Genomic DNA, 17,577 nt, shown 5'->3' with positions numbered 1-17,577 from the left:
CCTTTTTTCCTGAAACTGTGTCAGACAGACAACGCAGTCTTATGTTCTTTGTCTCTACACAGTCACAGGCATCTACGGTCATATTCTAGTCATGGAAAAAATATTAGTCAAACAAAATAAGCGCAAAATGACATCTGTGCACACAGTAAATGCTGCTGGTTTTCCTACTTTTGACTTTTAATGAAGCTGACTATAGTTTTACACCTTTTTCCATACCGTGAAAGTGAATTGGGACTGAGGCTGTTATTTTGTGTTCCACGGAAGAAAGAAAGTCACATGGGTTGGGTGTAAAACAACTTGATCTTGCACATAAATCTAGGAACGTTGAAAAAGAAAATATGGTCCTGGTAAGTTTGTGTTGCAAATTTGGTTCATATGCCGAAGGTATTCTTTCAGCCCACATGGACAGGTCTTTTGACTCTAATCTCTGTCTGTATGCCCGCTCTATTTAAGAGTAAAGATGAGTTGAAGAATGTTAATGGATAAACTCTGTGCCTCCATGGACTCATTACCTCCAGCCATTTTTAGGATTCTATGAAATTCAGTTTCAGATCTCTCATTTTATTATTTAAAGCTACACTGTGTAGGATTTTCTCCCATCTAGCGGTGAAATTGTTTATGACTACCAACTGAATATTACTTTCCATTAATTATATAAAACTATTGTCAGTGCACTACAAATAAACTGGTTCTATGCCTTTACTTTATTAATAAAACTTATTTAAAAAATACAAGGCTTAAGTAATTTATTTTCCTTTGGTGTTACAGCCTGAGACATGCACAAGCCTTCTGCATTTTTGTTTTGCTTTTCCCTCCATTGTACCGAACTCGTACCGAACCGTGATGTCTGAACCGAGGTATGAACCGAACCGTTCCCCCTCTAGTGGCCGTATTATTTCAAATAACGGTGAAATCACGGTGCCACTGAGTGTAAAAACGCGAAAGGCGAAGCTTGAATTTCCAGGTATGTCCCTCTTTGGCTAATGTATTTTCAAGATGGAGGCGCAACATGGCTGCCGCCATTCGAGCGACTCGCTCGTATCTATTCTAAATGGCAGATTCTACGCTTACGAGAATACTTGATTAGTTGGTAGAAGTAATTACACATTAATGAGCACATATCATTTTGAAAGAACAAAGTGTTTTTTGCTAAGAATCAACTTAAAAAATTACACAGTGTAGCTTTAAAAAAAAATCTCTTTTAATAAACTTGTTTCTTCACCTTGTTGCTTTTCTTTTATTTTTTACTCCAATCAATAACTGTTTCATGCACTTTTTTTGTGAAAGTATTTTGAGTTTCTCACTCAAGGAAGATAAAAAAGGAAAACTGCTCCGCCATTGTTCAGGGAATTTTTCATTCACTATCATTAGGGATGGGACAGGAAGTTTGATTATAAGGTCAACTAATTTAAGATATTTATATATGTGTATATATATATATATATATATATAGAGAGAGAGAGAGAGAGAGAGAGAGAGAGAGAGAGAGAGACTTAGTCTCTTATCTATTCATTAATTTCTAGTGACATCTCTGCTAAATACTGACTACTTAGAGGAACTAATTAGAAAAAAGCAACAAATGAGTACAAAAGAAATGTAATCATAATCTGGGACAAAATATTATAAACTAAAGTAAGTTTAGAAAATCTAAACATTTAGCAAAAAACATTTATTGAGGAAAATGTTTTAAAAGTGAATGTAAGTGTAGAGCTAAATATGTTAATAATGCTTAAAGAAACATCACAGCGTGCAGCGGGCACAAAAAGAAGAGATATTATGTATCACTGTATGTTTGTTCAGAGGTTTATTGAGTCTTATTTCTTCATATTTGAATTCCAGTTAAATTCCATGCCAATTCATGGTCCTCACTACTCCAGTGTTGTGATCTAACAGATACCTGGGGTAGTGAATATCACATCCTTCAGCAGTAAACTCTGGCAAGATAAAGCCTTTTTATGCAAATCCACAGACTTGAGTATAATAATGGGAGCATTGAATCATCTTAGAGATAGTTTTACCGAAGCCAATAGCAATGCTAAATATCGGAATTGGTGCATCCCTATTGGTACAGGAGTGCAAGCCAAATTACTCTGCATTTAGACCTTCAAAGATTAAACGGGTCATGAACACTTTAAAGCCAACGAAGCATTGCGATGTAACTCGCAACAATAGACGATTCAATACCATAAAACATCATTATGCACCCAGTGCAGATACGTTGGATGGGTTTATTATAAGCGAGGCATTGCTACTGCTTTTACAGCCTCATTATGCTTATAATTGTGCTCTTACAAACTATTCCTCAAATTGTATTCAAACCCTTGTTTAGGCAATCCCTAGTCGGTCATAAAAATAAAAAATATTTAGCTTTGGATATTCCTGACTTCCATATGAACAAGTATACAGAGTGTTTTTCATAATGTGCGGATTACACTGAAAACTTTCAAATGAATTCTTCTGCTAGCTCATCCACTCAAAGCATGTTCCAACATTTTTACATTGTTCGGTTTCTCTCTTTTTCTCCTTTTAACTCCCACTTTTTGCTGTCATCCTTTCGCAGTGAGCCTCGCCGACAGACCCTTGTGCGTTAGCAGTTTGTTTCTTTTATTTACTGAAATGCTCTCCTTCAGGAGCCGAGCTGCTGTCGTTGCTCTTCTTTGTGCTAAGCACATTTCACATTTCAGAAGATCTATGTTCTTCCTGCTCTCTCTAAGCGCCGTTCCATTTGACACGACTCAGTAACTGCCAGTATTTGGATTATGATTTAAAACCCTTCGTCTCTCAACTCTGAGCTTCCCTCGTATTGTTTCTGTGAGCATGCACATGTTTCTTTGTCTACCCTTGTGTGAACCAAGTCAAAAAACAGTTCAATTGACAGTCTGGCAAATAGAACGCGACAAACGGCGACCGATCGGCTCAAGTGGGTGATGCAGACGAGCAGGCCTAACGGAGGCCTGTCACAACCTCTCTTCCACACTGAAATATCGCCCGAAGAGATCCGACACGGCCCTGGGCTTGCAGCTCACTGTCACACGCTGTGATGCGCGCAGCCGAGTCCTCCATCAAACACTCGGGCTGTCTCACAAGGACCAGCGGAGTGGCTGATCTCTCACTCTCTGCTCATTAGTCGGACATCACTTTATGGCTTGAGCTGTATTCAAAGATAATTCGATGAATCCTAATAGTCTTTGATGTACTGCTGCATTCCATGTGATTTTTCAGAGCTGAAATGAACATAACATTATCTGTATTATCTTGATGATGAGCTAAATTATTGTCTCATCCTGAACAAATTCCAATCTCACTGAGTGTATGTTTGTGTGTGATGTCTTTCAGAGGTGCTGGAGGGGAAGACGGCCATGCTTTTGGGGATGAGTCAGTGGAACTCTAATGATCTGGTTGAACAGATCGAAACCCTGGGCCACATTGACCAGACGCAGGGTAAGAGCTCATAAATGTAAATGTTATGCTTACAATCAGAAATCGTATGAATATGATACATGAAGATACTACAAATGTTTTGCGATAGTAAAAGGTTGTTTACATGGACTGCTGAGTGCACGTGGATACTGATGGCATGGATCTAATATGAGTTTTGGACCAAATAATGAAAATTGCAGTGATCTACATTTTATGTTTGTTGGTGCATGTGTTTTTGTGCTTTAAACTGAAACATTTGGATTTCTGTGATGGATTTAGGATTGTTGTTGCACAATCTGCTGATTTAAATATAGCACAGAGGTAACATTGTCTAGCTGGTTTACACAGATGAAATTACAAGTTACGACAGATTTTCTGAATAATCATCATTTAAATTAGCTCCGTTAATGATTATTAAAATCCCAGGATTGTTTATACTCTTTTACTCCTTACTCTATTTTTAGTGGAAGCATGACAACTCACTCAACTCCATTTTGAGTTGCGTTGGTAATACTTTTAATGTCCATTATATGTTCATTATATTGAATATGATGCAAAAACAAATGTCTTTTCTATTGTGGTGTCCTTGCGGGCTGCATGCAAGAAAAACAAACTAGACTTGACTAGCATAGTCAGATTCATGAATAAACGACTTTTAATAACCCGTCGATTTTTGTGGCTACAAAAAGTATACGCCACAGCTAATGTAGCCAATTCTCAAAACAAATGAATCTTGTGAGTCGGTTCTTTTAATAAATTGTTCAAAATTATGAGTTACTGTATGTTTTGAAACACTGCCCTGTATATTTGCACCATTAGCTGTGAGGATTTCTTTCATATGAATTTGAATCAAAAGCTAGTGAATCAAAGTTGATTCAGGAAACCAATGGATACCCAACCCTACTAGAAAGTATCAATTACATGTGGTATAAAATCATAAATGTTTAGCATCATATACCATAGATTCCTGCATAAGTATTTAGGGTATTTATTTGGGTAAAGAAAGCCCCCTCTTGTCAAAATCAACATTCGAAGGGCCCCCAATATATATGGTAACTCTGCTGTAATGACTTAAAAACAAACTTAAAAACAAAACAAAAAATAAGACAAATTATGAGTGGAAGAAATAAAGTAAGTTATACATGTTTGGAGCAGCATAGGGGTCAGTAAATGATGATAGAATTTTCATTTTTGGGTGCACTGTCACTTTAAAGAAAAAATACTATAAAAATACTACTTGCTAAAAGTATCTGTATCATATTTGTGGTGGGGTCAGTGAAAATGAAAGCAGGGCGAATAAACATCTGAATAATACCTAAAACAATTTTTAACTTGACATATTTGAAAATGCATCGTTCATGGTGTGAGACATTGACAAAAATACAGCGAGACATGAAGCAATGACCAAAGACAAAGTCTGACACATTTGAACATAGTCTAGCGACCCATCAACCTCACCCCGAGTCCTCTAGCAGTCAAAATGACCCAAATGCACATCACTAGCTCATATCCTCGAAAACAAAGGAGACTGTAATCTGAAATGGCATTTTATAACACATCTCATTATGTTCTACATTAACCACCCATGTCAAAAAAATTGTTCAACAGCTGCTTGCCAAACAAATCTGTAATTTTTCATTTCACCATGAAAACAGAGGAAACAGACGTCAGGCTTTATTAAGCAGCATCATGTCTCAGCTGTCTCCATTGATTTTTCTGACTCTTTGTTCTTATCTGGTCTATTCTTGTAATAATAAGAGTTAGCTAGCATGAGTCATTAGCGAAGTAAACATCGGAATACTTCGCTTTCTCAGAATTCTCTTTCAGGCTTCTCGTGTTTGTGTAAAGGTCCATACACGTGAAACTTAGAGACTCTTAGCTTCACGCTAATACTGCTGAGATGTATTCAGTTTTGCTTGCGTTATATTTAGTTTCTGAAAGCTCTGCTAGCATTTACCGTTGTTCAGTGTAACATGGAAGGAGGATAGTGTACATTTCTGCTGGGATTGCTTGTGAAGTAGCTGATATGTCTAAATCGAATTTATGTATAAAATATTTCTCTCTCTGGTGATGTATTGCCTGTGGCATGCAATTACACAGCAATTACATATCGATTTACTTGCCCATATTGAGTGATACCAGTGATGTAAAGCCACCGTATAAAAAGCCCTCACACACATCCAGATGCCAATTTCCATAAAAAACATGACATTCCCATATATTATTGAGTTCTCTGAGCTGTTTGTTGTATTCCACATATTTTTGGTACTGGTTATGGAAAATGCGGTTTTACCTCAGATTGTGCGTCAAGATAATTCACCCTCTTTGCCTCAATAATTCAAGTGACCTTTTCTCACATTTCTGTTTTCCTCCTGTGTGAAATATGATTGGTCTATTGGATGGCACTCAGGTGGATGGAGACTTGAGCTGATGCAGCAGAGCGATAAATTAGCTAAGTGAGAGACAGGCGTTGACCCCGCCAAAGGGACGTTGAGCCCCTTTCAGCTTAGTTTTCAAGTGCCTTGTACCAAAATGCTTCTTCCTGCAAGATGAAAGTGATGTTAGCTTTAGGCGGTCCCTTTAGTGAAATTGCTCATCGTGCATAAATTCTCCTCTCAAGACCATGTGCTGTGATTAATGACTATGACTTCTAAAAGAAATGCATTCATTATGCCGAAAAATATAATATATATTTTAAATGCAGGTTCAGGCCTTCAGGATATTAGAATAACTTTGTTAATGCTCAGTCTGTTGAATTTTCTTTAATTCCTGTATAATCTGAATTGTGTTGGTCTTAGTACTAAACTAATGCATACTAGAGCTGAGTGAAATTTCGAATAATATTCGAATAATATTCACTATATTTTTGACTGTTTTGTTGGCAGTACAACTTTAAGCAATATTGTAATGATTTTTTATGCGTTTTATTTGGCCATTTTCTGAAAGATCATGTCATTAGACTAGTTTTGCAAAGAACTCAAATGCACCATTAAATCTATTTTTTCGTTGTTTTAGTAAAAATCTATGTGGGGGAAATAGTAAAATTATATTTAGGTAAATATAAACATTGAGATTGTATTAAAATGTAGGATGAAATTGTACAAATATATTTAGTTAGAGGAAGCTGAAATATATTTTTAATTTTGGCTTCAATGACTGTTTGAATCTGGTTCACACTTCTAATTATATAATATTTTTCACATCAAATTCATACTACTTCATACTGAGACAAAAAACATTTCTTATCATCACAGTTAAAATGGTAATACTGCTAAACATGTTTTGTGAAATTGTTTTTGATGAAAGTTCAAAAGAACAGTATTTATTTGATTAGATTGAAATATTTTGTAGCGTTATTAATGTCTTAACTGTAATTTTTGATTAATTTAATGCATTCTTGCTGAATAAAAGTATTAAATTCTATAAAAAAATATATTTTTGGCCACAAACTTTTGAATGGTATTCTATTATATATAGTAGATAGATAGATAGATTGATTCATCAAAATAACATTGACATTATTTAACTATAACATTCAGCCTTATGAATCTCTTTATCAAGTGGGAATTTTCTGTTTCTAAACTTAGCGTTAATTATATTGAATCCCAGTTATTTCCCCATAGTCCATTACAGTTGAGACACTTTATTGAAAGGATTAAGTGTTGGAGGTACCCTGACAACTATGGATACAATTCAGATTAATTAGCCTGTCAAATAGGGGGCTTTCTACCTGATGTGCCTGATGACTGATGGTAATTAGAAAACAGTGCTGAATCTTCTTTCAGATGCAGCTAGCGGGGGGTCCTCCTATCCAGATTCCAGCCAGCTTGATCTCAGTGATGCTGTCGTGGAGTAAAATAGCGGGTTTCTTGATTGATCCGTGTACAATACTGAAACACTTGATTGACAGCCGTAGGTTCCAGCCTGTATATCATCCATCCTTCAAATATTACAATAACCTGTCAGAACATTTGACATTTGGCTAACCTTTCTACGTAGGCAACATTTCACTCTATTCGTGAAAATTGTCACATTCTTAGACAGCATTACATTTAAACTTCACGGAGAAGACAATTCCAGAATGCATTGCAAAGAGCACAGTGAAAGGAGGCCTGAGAAATGTTGATTATAAGTAAACTTGTATTTCATTCATATTTTAATTGTTGCAGTTTAATGTAATTAAAATTGGATTATTAATTAATATACATTTTATTTGTTTCTTTTTTTAATTTTCTGTAAATATTTCTGCTATGCATATTTTATGCTTTTTAACATGCTAAGCAAACTTCTAATGTCAAATTTAATTTAAAACAATTGTTTCATGTCTCCCATGTGGAGCACAATTTGTTTGGCATGCAAAGTCGTTGTCTGAGTAGAGCGTTCAATGTCTTTGACTAAATGATGGACATTTATTTGATCTCTCTTTTAACTGCATTAAAGGTGAGCTAGAGCTAATTTGATTGTCCTTTATATCAAGTCCATTGATGTCAAATCTAGTAAAATCAGTGATACTGCTAGTTAGATAAGCAGGAGACATGTTTCTTTTTTCTCTCTCTGAATAGTACCTGTAGCTTTTATTCTTTGTTTCTGAATACAGTCTGGCTTTTCATCAGTCAAGCTTTGTTTCCTGATGTACTTGACTGGGTTCGTAACTCATAGAGGTTGAGGGATTGCTTTTATTCCGTCTGCTTCCCTTGATGTGAAAGCAGTAGGTACTTTTTAAAATCAGACTTATGGATTATCCATGCTACCATTTTTTTACTTTTCATAGCAAGATGATAATGATTCTATAAATCAATTTAATGGGGGCTCATTAGGACTTTTAAAGCAGACACTCCAGTTAATTGCAGTTCCTCACAGGTAAAATTCTCATCAATCTTTGATCTAGAGGATCTGGATTACCTTCCCTAAGGGCCACCTGATTGACTATCTAATTGACGACCTGATTATTTAAGGAATCACATGCGTGACTGATAGGTGGATCCACACCAGACAGTTTAGGGATTTGGAGACTTTTGTGACGCTCTCTCAATTTATAAACTTGCGTCTTGGGTACGTCCAGGTACGTCTGGGCTGTGGTTTTGTTTTTGCTCATTTGCTATTTCAAGTAATTACTTTTCAGTCAGTGGCATTGCCTAATCATCTTGATTACATGTGTACTGTTTTAGCGAGGTGAGGGCGTTGTGCGGGCAGTGATTGTTTATGTGAGCACAGATGGAAGTTGGCCCAGAATCCCTGTGGAGCCAAGAGGTTTGGGTGCCCATTGGCAATTTGGCAGAGCCATTGAAACAGCCTGATGATGCCTCAAAGAGAAGCACCAGACAGAAGCCAGCCACCTCCTGTCTCTGGATCTCCAATTTTTCCCCTGTATCTCTTTGTACCTTTTCCACTGAGTGAATCCAATCACTGTACATATGATGTAGTACTCCAGTAGGTTACTGGAGATTTAAAGCTTGACCTTTTCTTCATTTATGCACTTTTATCATGATTATGAATCCGTGTACACACATTTATGCTGCTTCTATGTAATTTGAAGCTTAGATGTGCCTATTACAGTGGCTCTCAACCAGGGGCCAAGGTCCACCTGGGGCCCACCTCACCAAACTTCCATCTAAAATTATTTTAAATAAGACAAAACAAATAAAAATCTATATATTACCTATTTTAATTTACAACAGTTAACAACAGTTTTTTTTTTCCTCTTGAAAAACCTGAAAATATGAGGATGTGTAATTTTAAAAGTGTGAATTCTAAACCTAGTAAACTCTAAATTAATAAAATCTTATTACAGCATGGTATTTTTATAATGAATATTTTTTATTGGGTCAAAATTGTGAGTACAAAATATTTCATAAAAAATCTTTATCTTTAATCTGTAAGGCCCGTCCAATCGGCCCAGTTACGGTTTCCAATAGAGCGGGTGAAGGTTTCCTGCGCATTCTGTCTTTTCAGTATGTAAAGTATTTTTATTCCAATTAAATTAGATCTGTATACACTTGAATTAAAGTAACACTAGAGTTCACAGAGGTTACCACTACTACAGATATAAGCCGACCAACATTACTTTCTCTGATAGCTATGGTTTGATTATGGCATGGTTTCCCATGTACACTTAGCTAGGGTAATATTACAATAAACGAGGTAAGGCTCATCCTATGGCCGAGCAACATTCTGTTGTCAGAAATACAAATTCTCTTTATAAGCCTTACAGTCTAAGTACACTTGAATCAGTGCCAAGTGTTAGCCGGAACTAAAATATAAGTTGGCATGCCCTATGCTCCTCTCAAAACTGGACTTTAGTCCGTTACTAACCTGACGGAGATTTGCTGCAACAATGGATACAACTTAATCTACTAAAGTAAATAATTTTGGAGCAAGTCAGAATAAATTCAAATGTAACAATTTATTATTAGTCAGGTAAATGTATCATGCCAATTACATAATCAATTTAAAGAATCAATACAAAACATCAAATGCTCTGGAGTGAAAAAACGCACCTCAGACAAATACATAATGTGGAGTGTCTGGAGGACACACAGCATTACGGGCTGATCTGAGTACAAATCGCCCTGAGCCCTTTTGCAGCATTTATTTAAATACCAAACCAAGACAGAAGCCTCCTCCAAATGTAGACATGAGCTAACAATGGGAATTTGCGTTAACAGGGACATAGATCTAGAAAGTTTGCACCTTTTTGAGGAACAGGAGGTCATTTGGATGGAGATCTTGGGAAAGGATCCACCCTTCTCTGCAAGCAAGATATCTCTAAAGTGGTTGAAATGGGTACTGCAGTCTAAATTGAAAATATTGTAGAGAGTTGTTTCCCCCGCTCCCTCCTCCTCAGACTCAACACTCAAGCGTGTTGCATGATTGAGCACGCACAACAGGAACGAGTTCGACAAGTTGATCAGTTGATTTATTCGTGTTTAAATAACTTCTATAGAGCTTTTTAGATGGATGTGGAGGCTTTTTAGGTCAGGTAGAATCTGCGATCTCTGATCCAGTTCGTTCGCTGGCTTCCATGGTTGGCAATACGCTGTGTTTTCTGCCAACTGGCAACCCAGGGTCTCGAAACACTATTGGGTAATTTGACAGTGGGCGGGATCACACAGAACATTTCAAAGTAGAATAACCGGCTGTAGAATTGTTTCAGAGAAACAAGTATGTGAACCTAGCATGCTTTATCTGCAAACATATAGTATTTTTATGTTTTAGTACAGTCAAAAAAATTTACATACAGCACCTTTAACGATAATAATCCTGAAGTAAGATAAGAAAAGAGGATAATTTCATATTGTTGTTAGCAGTTTCATGTGATCATTTTAGACCAATGCAATTTATTTATAATGTGTATTTTTTATCAGAAAGAGAATGGATTGTTAAAGTATTATATAATATTATTAATTATTGTAATTACAATAAAACATATTGTTAAATGTAAAATAATATGTTTTGCTATTATTATTTTCCCCTCATATATCATCAGATCTTCCAAAGCCGTGGCAAGTTGTGCAGCCGGCAACAACAATATAGCCATCAGGGAACCGATAAAACTATTTGAAAAAAACCTTGCTCTTGCGTTTATTGATCTCAACTTTTTTGACTGTTGATTCAGCCAGCATCTCAGGGTCCCAGAGTGTTTGTCTGGCACTATAACAGAAACGTACCGTCTGTTTCTCTCCCCTTTAACATTTTACTCAAGTTTTCAAATGTTAATCACCTTGTCGGCGGCATTGCAACAAGAGCAAACTCTGTGCAGTCCAGGTTCTGATTAGACTTCAAGTTCTGGCTGAATACATTTGAAAAAACGACTAATTAATGCAGAAAATAAGAGCCCTAGCCTCTGTTGGCTGATCGAATCACACACGTTATCTGCTCAGCTTATCTGACAGGCTCACGTCGCTTCTGGTTGCTCGCAGACACGGCCCCTCCGTGCCTCGCCGCGGCCAGACACTCGAACATGCCTCATCTGTATTCTCCCCATCGCGAGCCACTGCCAAGTCGTTTTTTAAACATATGCCTTTTGTAGGCACAATCTCCCTCACACGCTAATTCCCATTTAATTACTTTTTTCTTTCCTGTTCTTTTGCCCGTTTAACCACAGAATGCCCCAAGCAGGGAAAACTGAAGACACACGAAGCTAGGAACAATAAGATGACTCCACAGAGAGAAAGAATGAGAGAAGGGAGGAAAAGAACCATAATAAGGTGATGATGGAGCTTAATGGCACAGAAGGAGAGCTCACGATTGTTGCATTGACTCGAATGTGTCTGGCAGCACTGAAGGACACTGGTTCCAGACTGTGACAGATTCTGCTGTTCAGAGAATGAGGTGTCCGGGGTCCAAAATTAACACTTGCCAAGTGCTAAGTCCAAGTAAAAATTGTCTTTGGCAAGTACAACTGCAACATTACATACCGTAGTTTAAAGTGAATGAAAAGAATGTTGGCCCACCCTTATGTTAGTCATGCCTGCAATTCAAAGGACTGTCTACTAAGAAAATATGTCGCGGCTCAAGCACATTTGTCTTTAGTACAAAATTTCCCCATCATACCTGTAAGTTTATCTCTCAATAAAGTTTCTTTATTCAGAGCTCCATGTGATGATACGTACTGTACAATATGTGGATTATTTATTACATGAAGCCAACAAAAAATGAAAATACTGAACAAAATCATATTTTCATGTTTTTACAACAATCATCAAACACATTTTGAGTATTTGGTATGACCAAAGTCTTATATCACTCATCACATACATTACATAACAGTATTTTATAATACTTAAAATGAAAGGAACTTCATCGTTTTTTAATTTAAATTAATTTACATTTATTTTTAAAACCCTACAGTAACACAATGCTTTGTTATTATATTATTATTTTTATTCTATTTTATTTTGGGTTAAAAACCTGAAGTACCATCCTTACACTGGACGATGGGTGTTCAAACTGATTCACTCCAATTATAATCAACAAAATTGTCTACACTTTAAAGTGACGACGAGTAGTTGACCGAATAGATTATAGTTTTGACAGATTTTTAAATCACAATGTGAATGTACTTCAGTACAGATGTTACAGCAGAATCTCTAGCGGCTGACACATTTCTATCTTACAATGGGAGATGAGTGCTGTTGATGCATCTAGCCAAAATAAATGGGCTTGTTCAGTGTTAACACTACACACCTGTTGTGATGTGTCCTCCCAGGTTGATGTGTTTCTGTAGTGTGATGGTGGTGGACAGGTGTTAGACCTGGACTTGTCAGTTATGCAACAAGGGTGCCCAGACTTGTCTACTGACAGCATGCCAACATACACACAGCAGAGAGTACAGATGCTCTGCTGCAGTAACTTCAATCACATGCTCACATACACAGACTTGAGTTTGGGTGGAATTCAGCTTATGTGCTCCTCGCAGTGAATTTTGTAGTTTGTCAAGTTTGTATTTTTCCTACATATTCGTTTATCTGAGAGGGTGAGTGCTGGGGTCAGATTGTTAAATGTATTTCCACTGAACATATTGCTGTCCATAGCAAATTTGACGAGAAGCTGGAATGTGTTCTTTTTTAACATTCTGCATCTGGGATTTGGTACAGCCAGGTGTGTTCCCTGTCAAGCAGATGGTCAGAAATGTCCTCTCTGCTCTTCCTGAAATTGCAACACTTTTCCCATGTGGCTGTGGCCACAACTCATTGTTATGTGTCTCACAGTAAAGTGACAGTCTGTAACTGTTTCACAAAACATCAATCACACCATGCAGAAGCAATCCATTTAAAGGGGTCCTATTATGCACTTTTACGAAGTCTTAATTTTGTTTTTGGGGTGTACTAGGATATGCTTTCATGCTTGATTGTTATTATTTTTCACATATTTTACAGCACCTCTCTCCCCTATCTGACTTGAATGCGTTGTTGGTTAATGTTTCAATGAAGCCCCTCCTTCTGAAATATGAGATGTCCTGTGATTGGTTAGCTTGCCCAGTGTGTTGTGATTGGCTCCCCGTGTTCGGGAAATGTCACGTCCCTTACCATAACCGCGAGTTTCATCTGCTCAGGTGTAAATATTAAGGATGGCGTCAATTTCAAACCAATTCAAGCCTGATTCAGACTTAAGAATGTTAACAAACAAGAGGATCGTCCAGAGTGGATTACATGCACGGACAATGACGTATTTCACTGGATGTTTCAGAGTGGTATGTTCTTTTTTTTTTTTCTTATACATTTTAGATACGTTATACACCATTTAATCATGATATTTGTCATAAACTATGGTAATACAAACAATAATCAATCACAAATCCATGGTTAATTTTTCTAAGGGGCGGTAAACAGTCTCATAGAGGCGAGAGCTTACAAAAACACTATAGTCAAAACTAATGTTGGCTGACAGGCGAGCAGAGCCAAACAGCTTTGCCCTTTGTTTACATCATAGAAACTACATAAAACTTATAATTGGAACTGTTAATAGAAAACACAACTACAAATAATAAGACATACTTTCAAGTTGTGATCCATAAACATTTGATTGTCCCGACAAAATGGGAACTGCTCCGTTTTGGGAGAAGCTTTTGTGTGTAACAGGTGTTGTGCCGAATTCTGACCCCAGCCAAATTATTACCCCCCTAGTATTGTTAGGTTTAGGATTAGTTGTGGGGGAGGGGTTAGGATTAGGTTTGGGGTTAGGATTATCAGGCCATCAGGTACTGACTTCAACGAGGGGGGTAATAATTTTGTACAAAATTAAAAAGTAAAAAGATAAAAAGGGTAAAAAGATTCAGCACAACACCTGTCTCGTATCTCTCACGGAGGAGCGGAGGCATAAAAGGAGTGACGATCGTGAAGGATGAGAGAGGACCAAGCCTGGGCTGTTTTATTTGATGTTTTGTTTTATTCTGTGTCCGTGAGGGGCTGCCATCTTAATTTTTATTTCTTTCTCCTTCCCATAACAAATAACCTTGCTACATTGGGGTTGTAATGTTCAGGAACAATTTTAACCACTCAAGTTCGTCGGCCTTAGGAAGGTCAAACAAAGGAGTTTTGGAAACGGGGGGTGGACAAAACATTGTCTCTTTGACATAGTAACAACACTGTCTTCTCTAATGCTGCTCAACCAGGCCTCGCATCCATGGGTGGAAATTATTTAAATGAGTAACATTGTGACTTCATAAAGCCCAGAATAACACGTTGTAGTCCAAACGAGTTGTTCGTTGTGGTTCTTGGAAAGTAGATTCTGTTAAATAAAATATCTCCCTTTGGAGTGGACTTTGAGCTTTGTAACCTTGCAGATCTTTTTTATGCTCAAACAGCAACATTACACACTAACTAAAGTTGAAAAGTGAAAAAGCATAATAGGATCCCTTTATTAATAGCTAGAATGCCATACATCACTGATTTGGGGTGTGTTTTTGTAAATGGTTTTCAAAGGCCCCTGTTATCCAACACAATATTCAAATTCAACCAAAATGCAACATAAAAATATCGTAAAATAAAAGTCCTGTTACTGTAGCGTTTAAAAATAAATAAAAGCACTTTAATATTTTCAGTATTTCTAATATTTCTCCTGTAATTATGACAACTTTTTGCAGACTATTTTTTATTAACAGAAACTATAGAGTATTGATATATTCAATGAATAAATTGTAATTCCAGAAGTGCCAAGATCTGTGTGTTCTTCAATAAATATGAACGTTATATGCATATATATGCAGTTATATGCAAATATACATATGTTAATAAATAATAACATTTAAAATCTGAATTAAATAATGTATTAAGTAGCCTATGGTTTAAGCACCAAAACTTCAACCACAATTTTTTTTATTTTTGCATCTAATCTGCATAAGTTCTGCATTTCCTAGCATTTTGGATACACTTACTGCTTGTTCCGCACCGTTGGCAATTCAGTTTTCTTATGTCTTCTCTACACTACAGCATGTGATCAGAGCAACATTTCATTGATATCATCTCTAGCTCTCTTCAGTTGAGATACTCGTAACTTCTCTGTTGAGACTCTGCGTGAGCTCAACCGATCACTGAGTTAAAGGCAGCTTGCAGCCACTGTCAACCTCGTGATATTTTTGGCAACACGTTCATGTTTATCTCCACTATAAATGCATATCATTCTGCACTCTGAACAGCCCTCTTTCTATCTCTTTCAATCTCAATCTATTTCATCTGTCGCTTCCATTCTCTTGTTGCTCATTCTCTCTCTCCTTGATCCCTTTCTCTTTATATCTCTCTGTCTTGACACTCTACCACATCATGCTTTAAAAACATTATAGACCAATCCTACCTTAGCAGCTGTTGCCTTCCATCAAATTATGAGACTTTATCTTTATCTACGCTTTTGCTCTTTCCTAATGAGAGTCTGTAGAGGTCATTTGTGTTTGAAAAGTTTTACACTAAATTTTCCTGAATTGATCAAAAATATTGTACATTTTCTCATTGGTGAACACAAGATAGTAATATTTTCATCCTGTACAAATATTTCCATCCGGAATTTTAATAAAAAAATTCCCGTCCCCTTTATTTATTTTAATATTCGTCTAAATAAGACCAAATATTTATGTGCAAAATCAATATTATTTATTTCTATGACATTCTGTTGCATATATGATGTTTTTTTGTATGAAAGTAGGTAAAGATTTATTTTAGTTTCATAGTTCTCAAGCTTACTAATGTGCATTTTAATGTTGTTGCTTGCAAAAATAACAAAAACCACGCTGAAGTTTTTTGATTAATTTTTAGTCAAAATACCTGATTCAGTCCATGATTCAGACTGTGCTTTTCAGGCTGGGGAGAGGAACGTCCTCACTGTAGTGTTATCCTGGCTCAGGTTCCCCTGGTAGAAATCCGTTTTGTTAAACTATAAGATTGTGGAATCAAAAGGAGGAACGAGCTCAGTCAATACACATTTTACCCTGCTCCAACTTGTTTCTCTTCCTCCTTTCTTCCTCCTTTCTCTTTCGCATTCTTCACATGCCCTCCCTGTCTGTATCTCTCTCTCTCTAATTGCGCTGTCTCTCTCCCTGTCCATTGATTCTGTATTTCTCTACAGGATGCTATAAATCTGCAGGGGTAGAGCTGGGTGTCTGGGCTGTTGTAAATAGAGGACATGAGCTAAAGCAACTCCAGATCAGAGTGAATAAGAACAAAATGTCCCCATTGTCCCCCACCTTGTCATTCTCCTGTCCTTATTGCTTGTTATCCTTTTCTCTTCATCTCTTTGCCATCACTTTCTCACCTTTTGAGCCCAATTGAAATTAAACTGTGGGAGTTCTCAGCGTTTCCCGCTCTGCCGCTCTGGCCGAGCATTAAATTCCTACTGTGGAATTTCATTAACACACAAAGCTCACCATCCATCTGTCTGTCTGTCTGTCTGTCTGTCTGTCGGTCTGTCGATCCATATATATGGCCAGGGCCGTCGCTAGTGGGGTGAAAGGTGGTGACAATTATTTTTCCCCCTGCTGCCCAGGGGGCCCCACAAAATACTATATAGGCCCCTGTTGAATGAATAGAATAGAATAGAAAGACTTTAATAATCCCCAAGGGGAAATTGTGATGTCACAGCAGCAATTTACAATACATACCAGACATATTACATATAACATACATTGACCTATACTGTATAAAAATCCTTAAGAATAATAATAAATAAATAAAATAGTTACACAGGATGTGCAGTTTAAATATCATATACCATATATTCATGTGTTATTCTCTATTCTGTCATTAATGTCCATAATCTCTTATCTACCCAGAGAAGATCTGTTATATATTGTTATTGCAGTGGGTAGGAATGGCTTTCTGTACCGGTCCTTGCTACAGCAGAGTTGCCGTAGTCTCCAGCTAAAAACACTCTTCTGCCCAACCACCAAGTTGTGCAGCGGATGTGATGTGTTGTCCATGATGTTAAATAGTTTCCAACAACCAACTCCATAGGTTCCAGAGCAAACCCCAGCACAGAGCCAGCCTTCTTTATTAGTTTATTTAGTCTCTTACTGTCACTGCCTCTGATGCAGCTGCCCCAGCAGATGACTGCAAAGAATATTGCACTTTCGACGACAGACTGATAAAACATATACAACATCTTGTTGCATACATTAAAAGACTTGAGCTTCCTCAAGAAATAGAGTCTGCTCTGGCCCTTCTTGAAGAT

At 37.0% G+C, this 17,577-nt stretch overlaps 1 protein-coding gene across 5 annotated transcripts in view; it reads left to right on the top strand.

Moving 5' to 3' along the window:
• pitpnm3 (PITPNM family member 3) overlaps positions 1–17,577 on the top strand; it is an 89,397-nt gene that overhangs the window by 26,955 nt on the left and 44,865 nt on the right. For all 5 annotated transcript variants that reach the window (XM_084419499.1, XM_084419500.1, XM_084419496.1 and 2 more), the window contains exon 3: positions 3,337–3,441. In XM_084419499.1, coding sequence (XP_084275625.1) covers positions 3,337–3,441 — 105 coding nt within the window. The remainder of the gene's footprint in view (positions 1–3,336; positions 3,442–17,577) is intronic.

This window comes from Rutilus rutilus (assembly GCF_951802725.1).
Source record: "Rutilus rutilus genome assembly, chromosome: 9".
NCBI lineage: Eukaryota > Metazoa > Chordata > Actinopteri > Cypriniformes > Leuciscidae > Rutilus > Rutilus rutilus.
The sequence above is the reverse complement of the archived record's forward strand: the minus strand, read 5'-3'. Positions and strand labels throughout refer to the sequence as shown.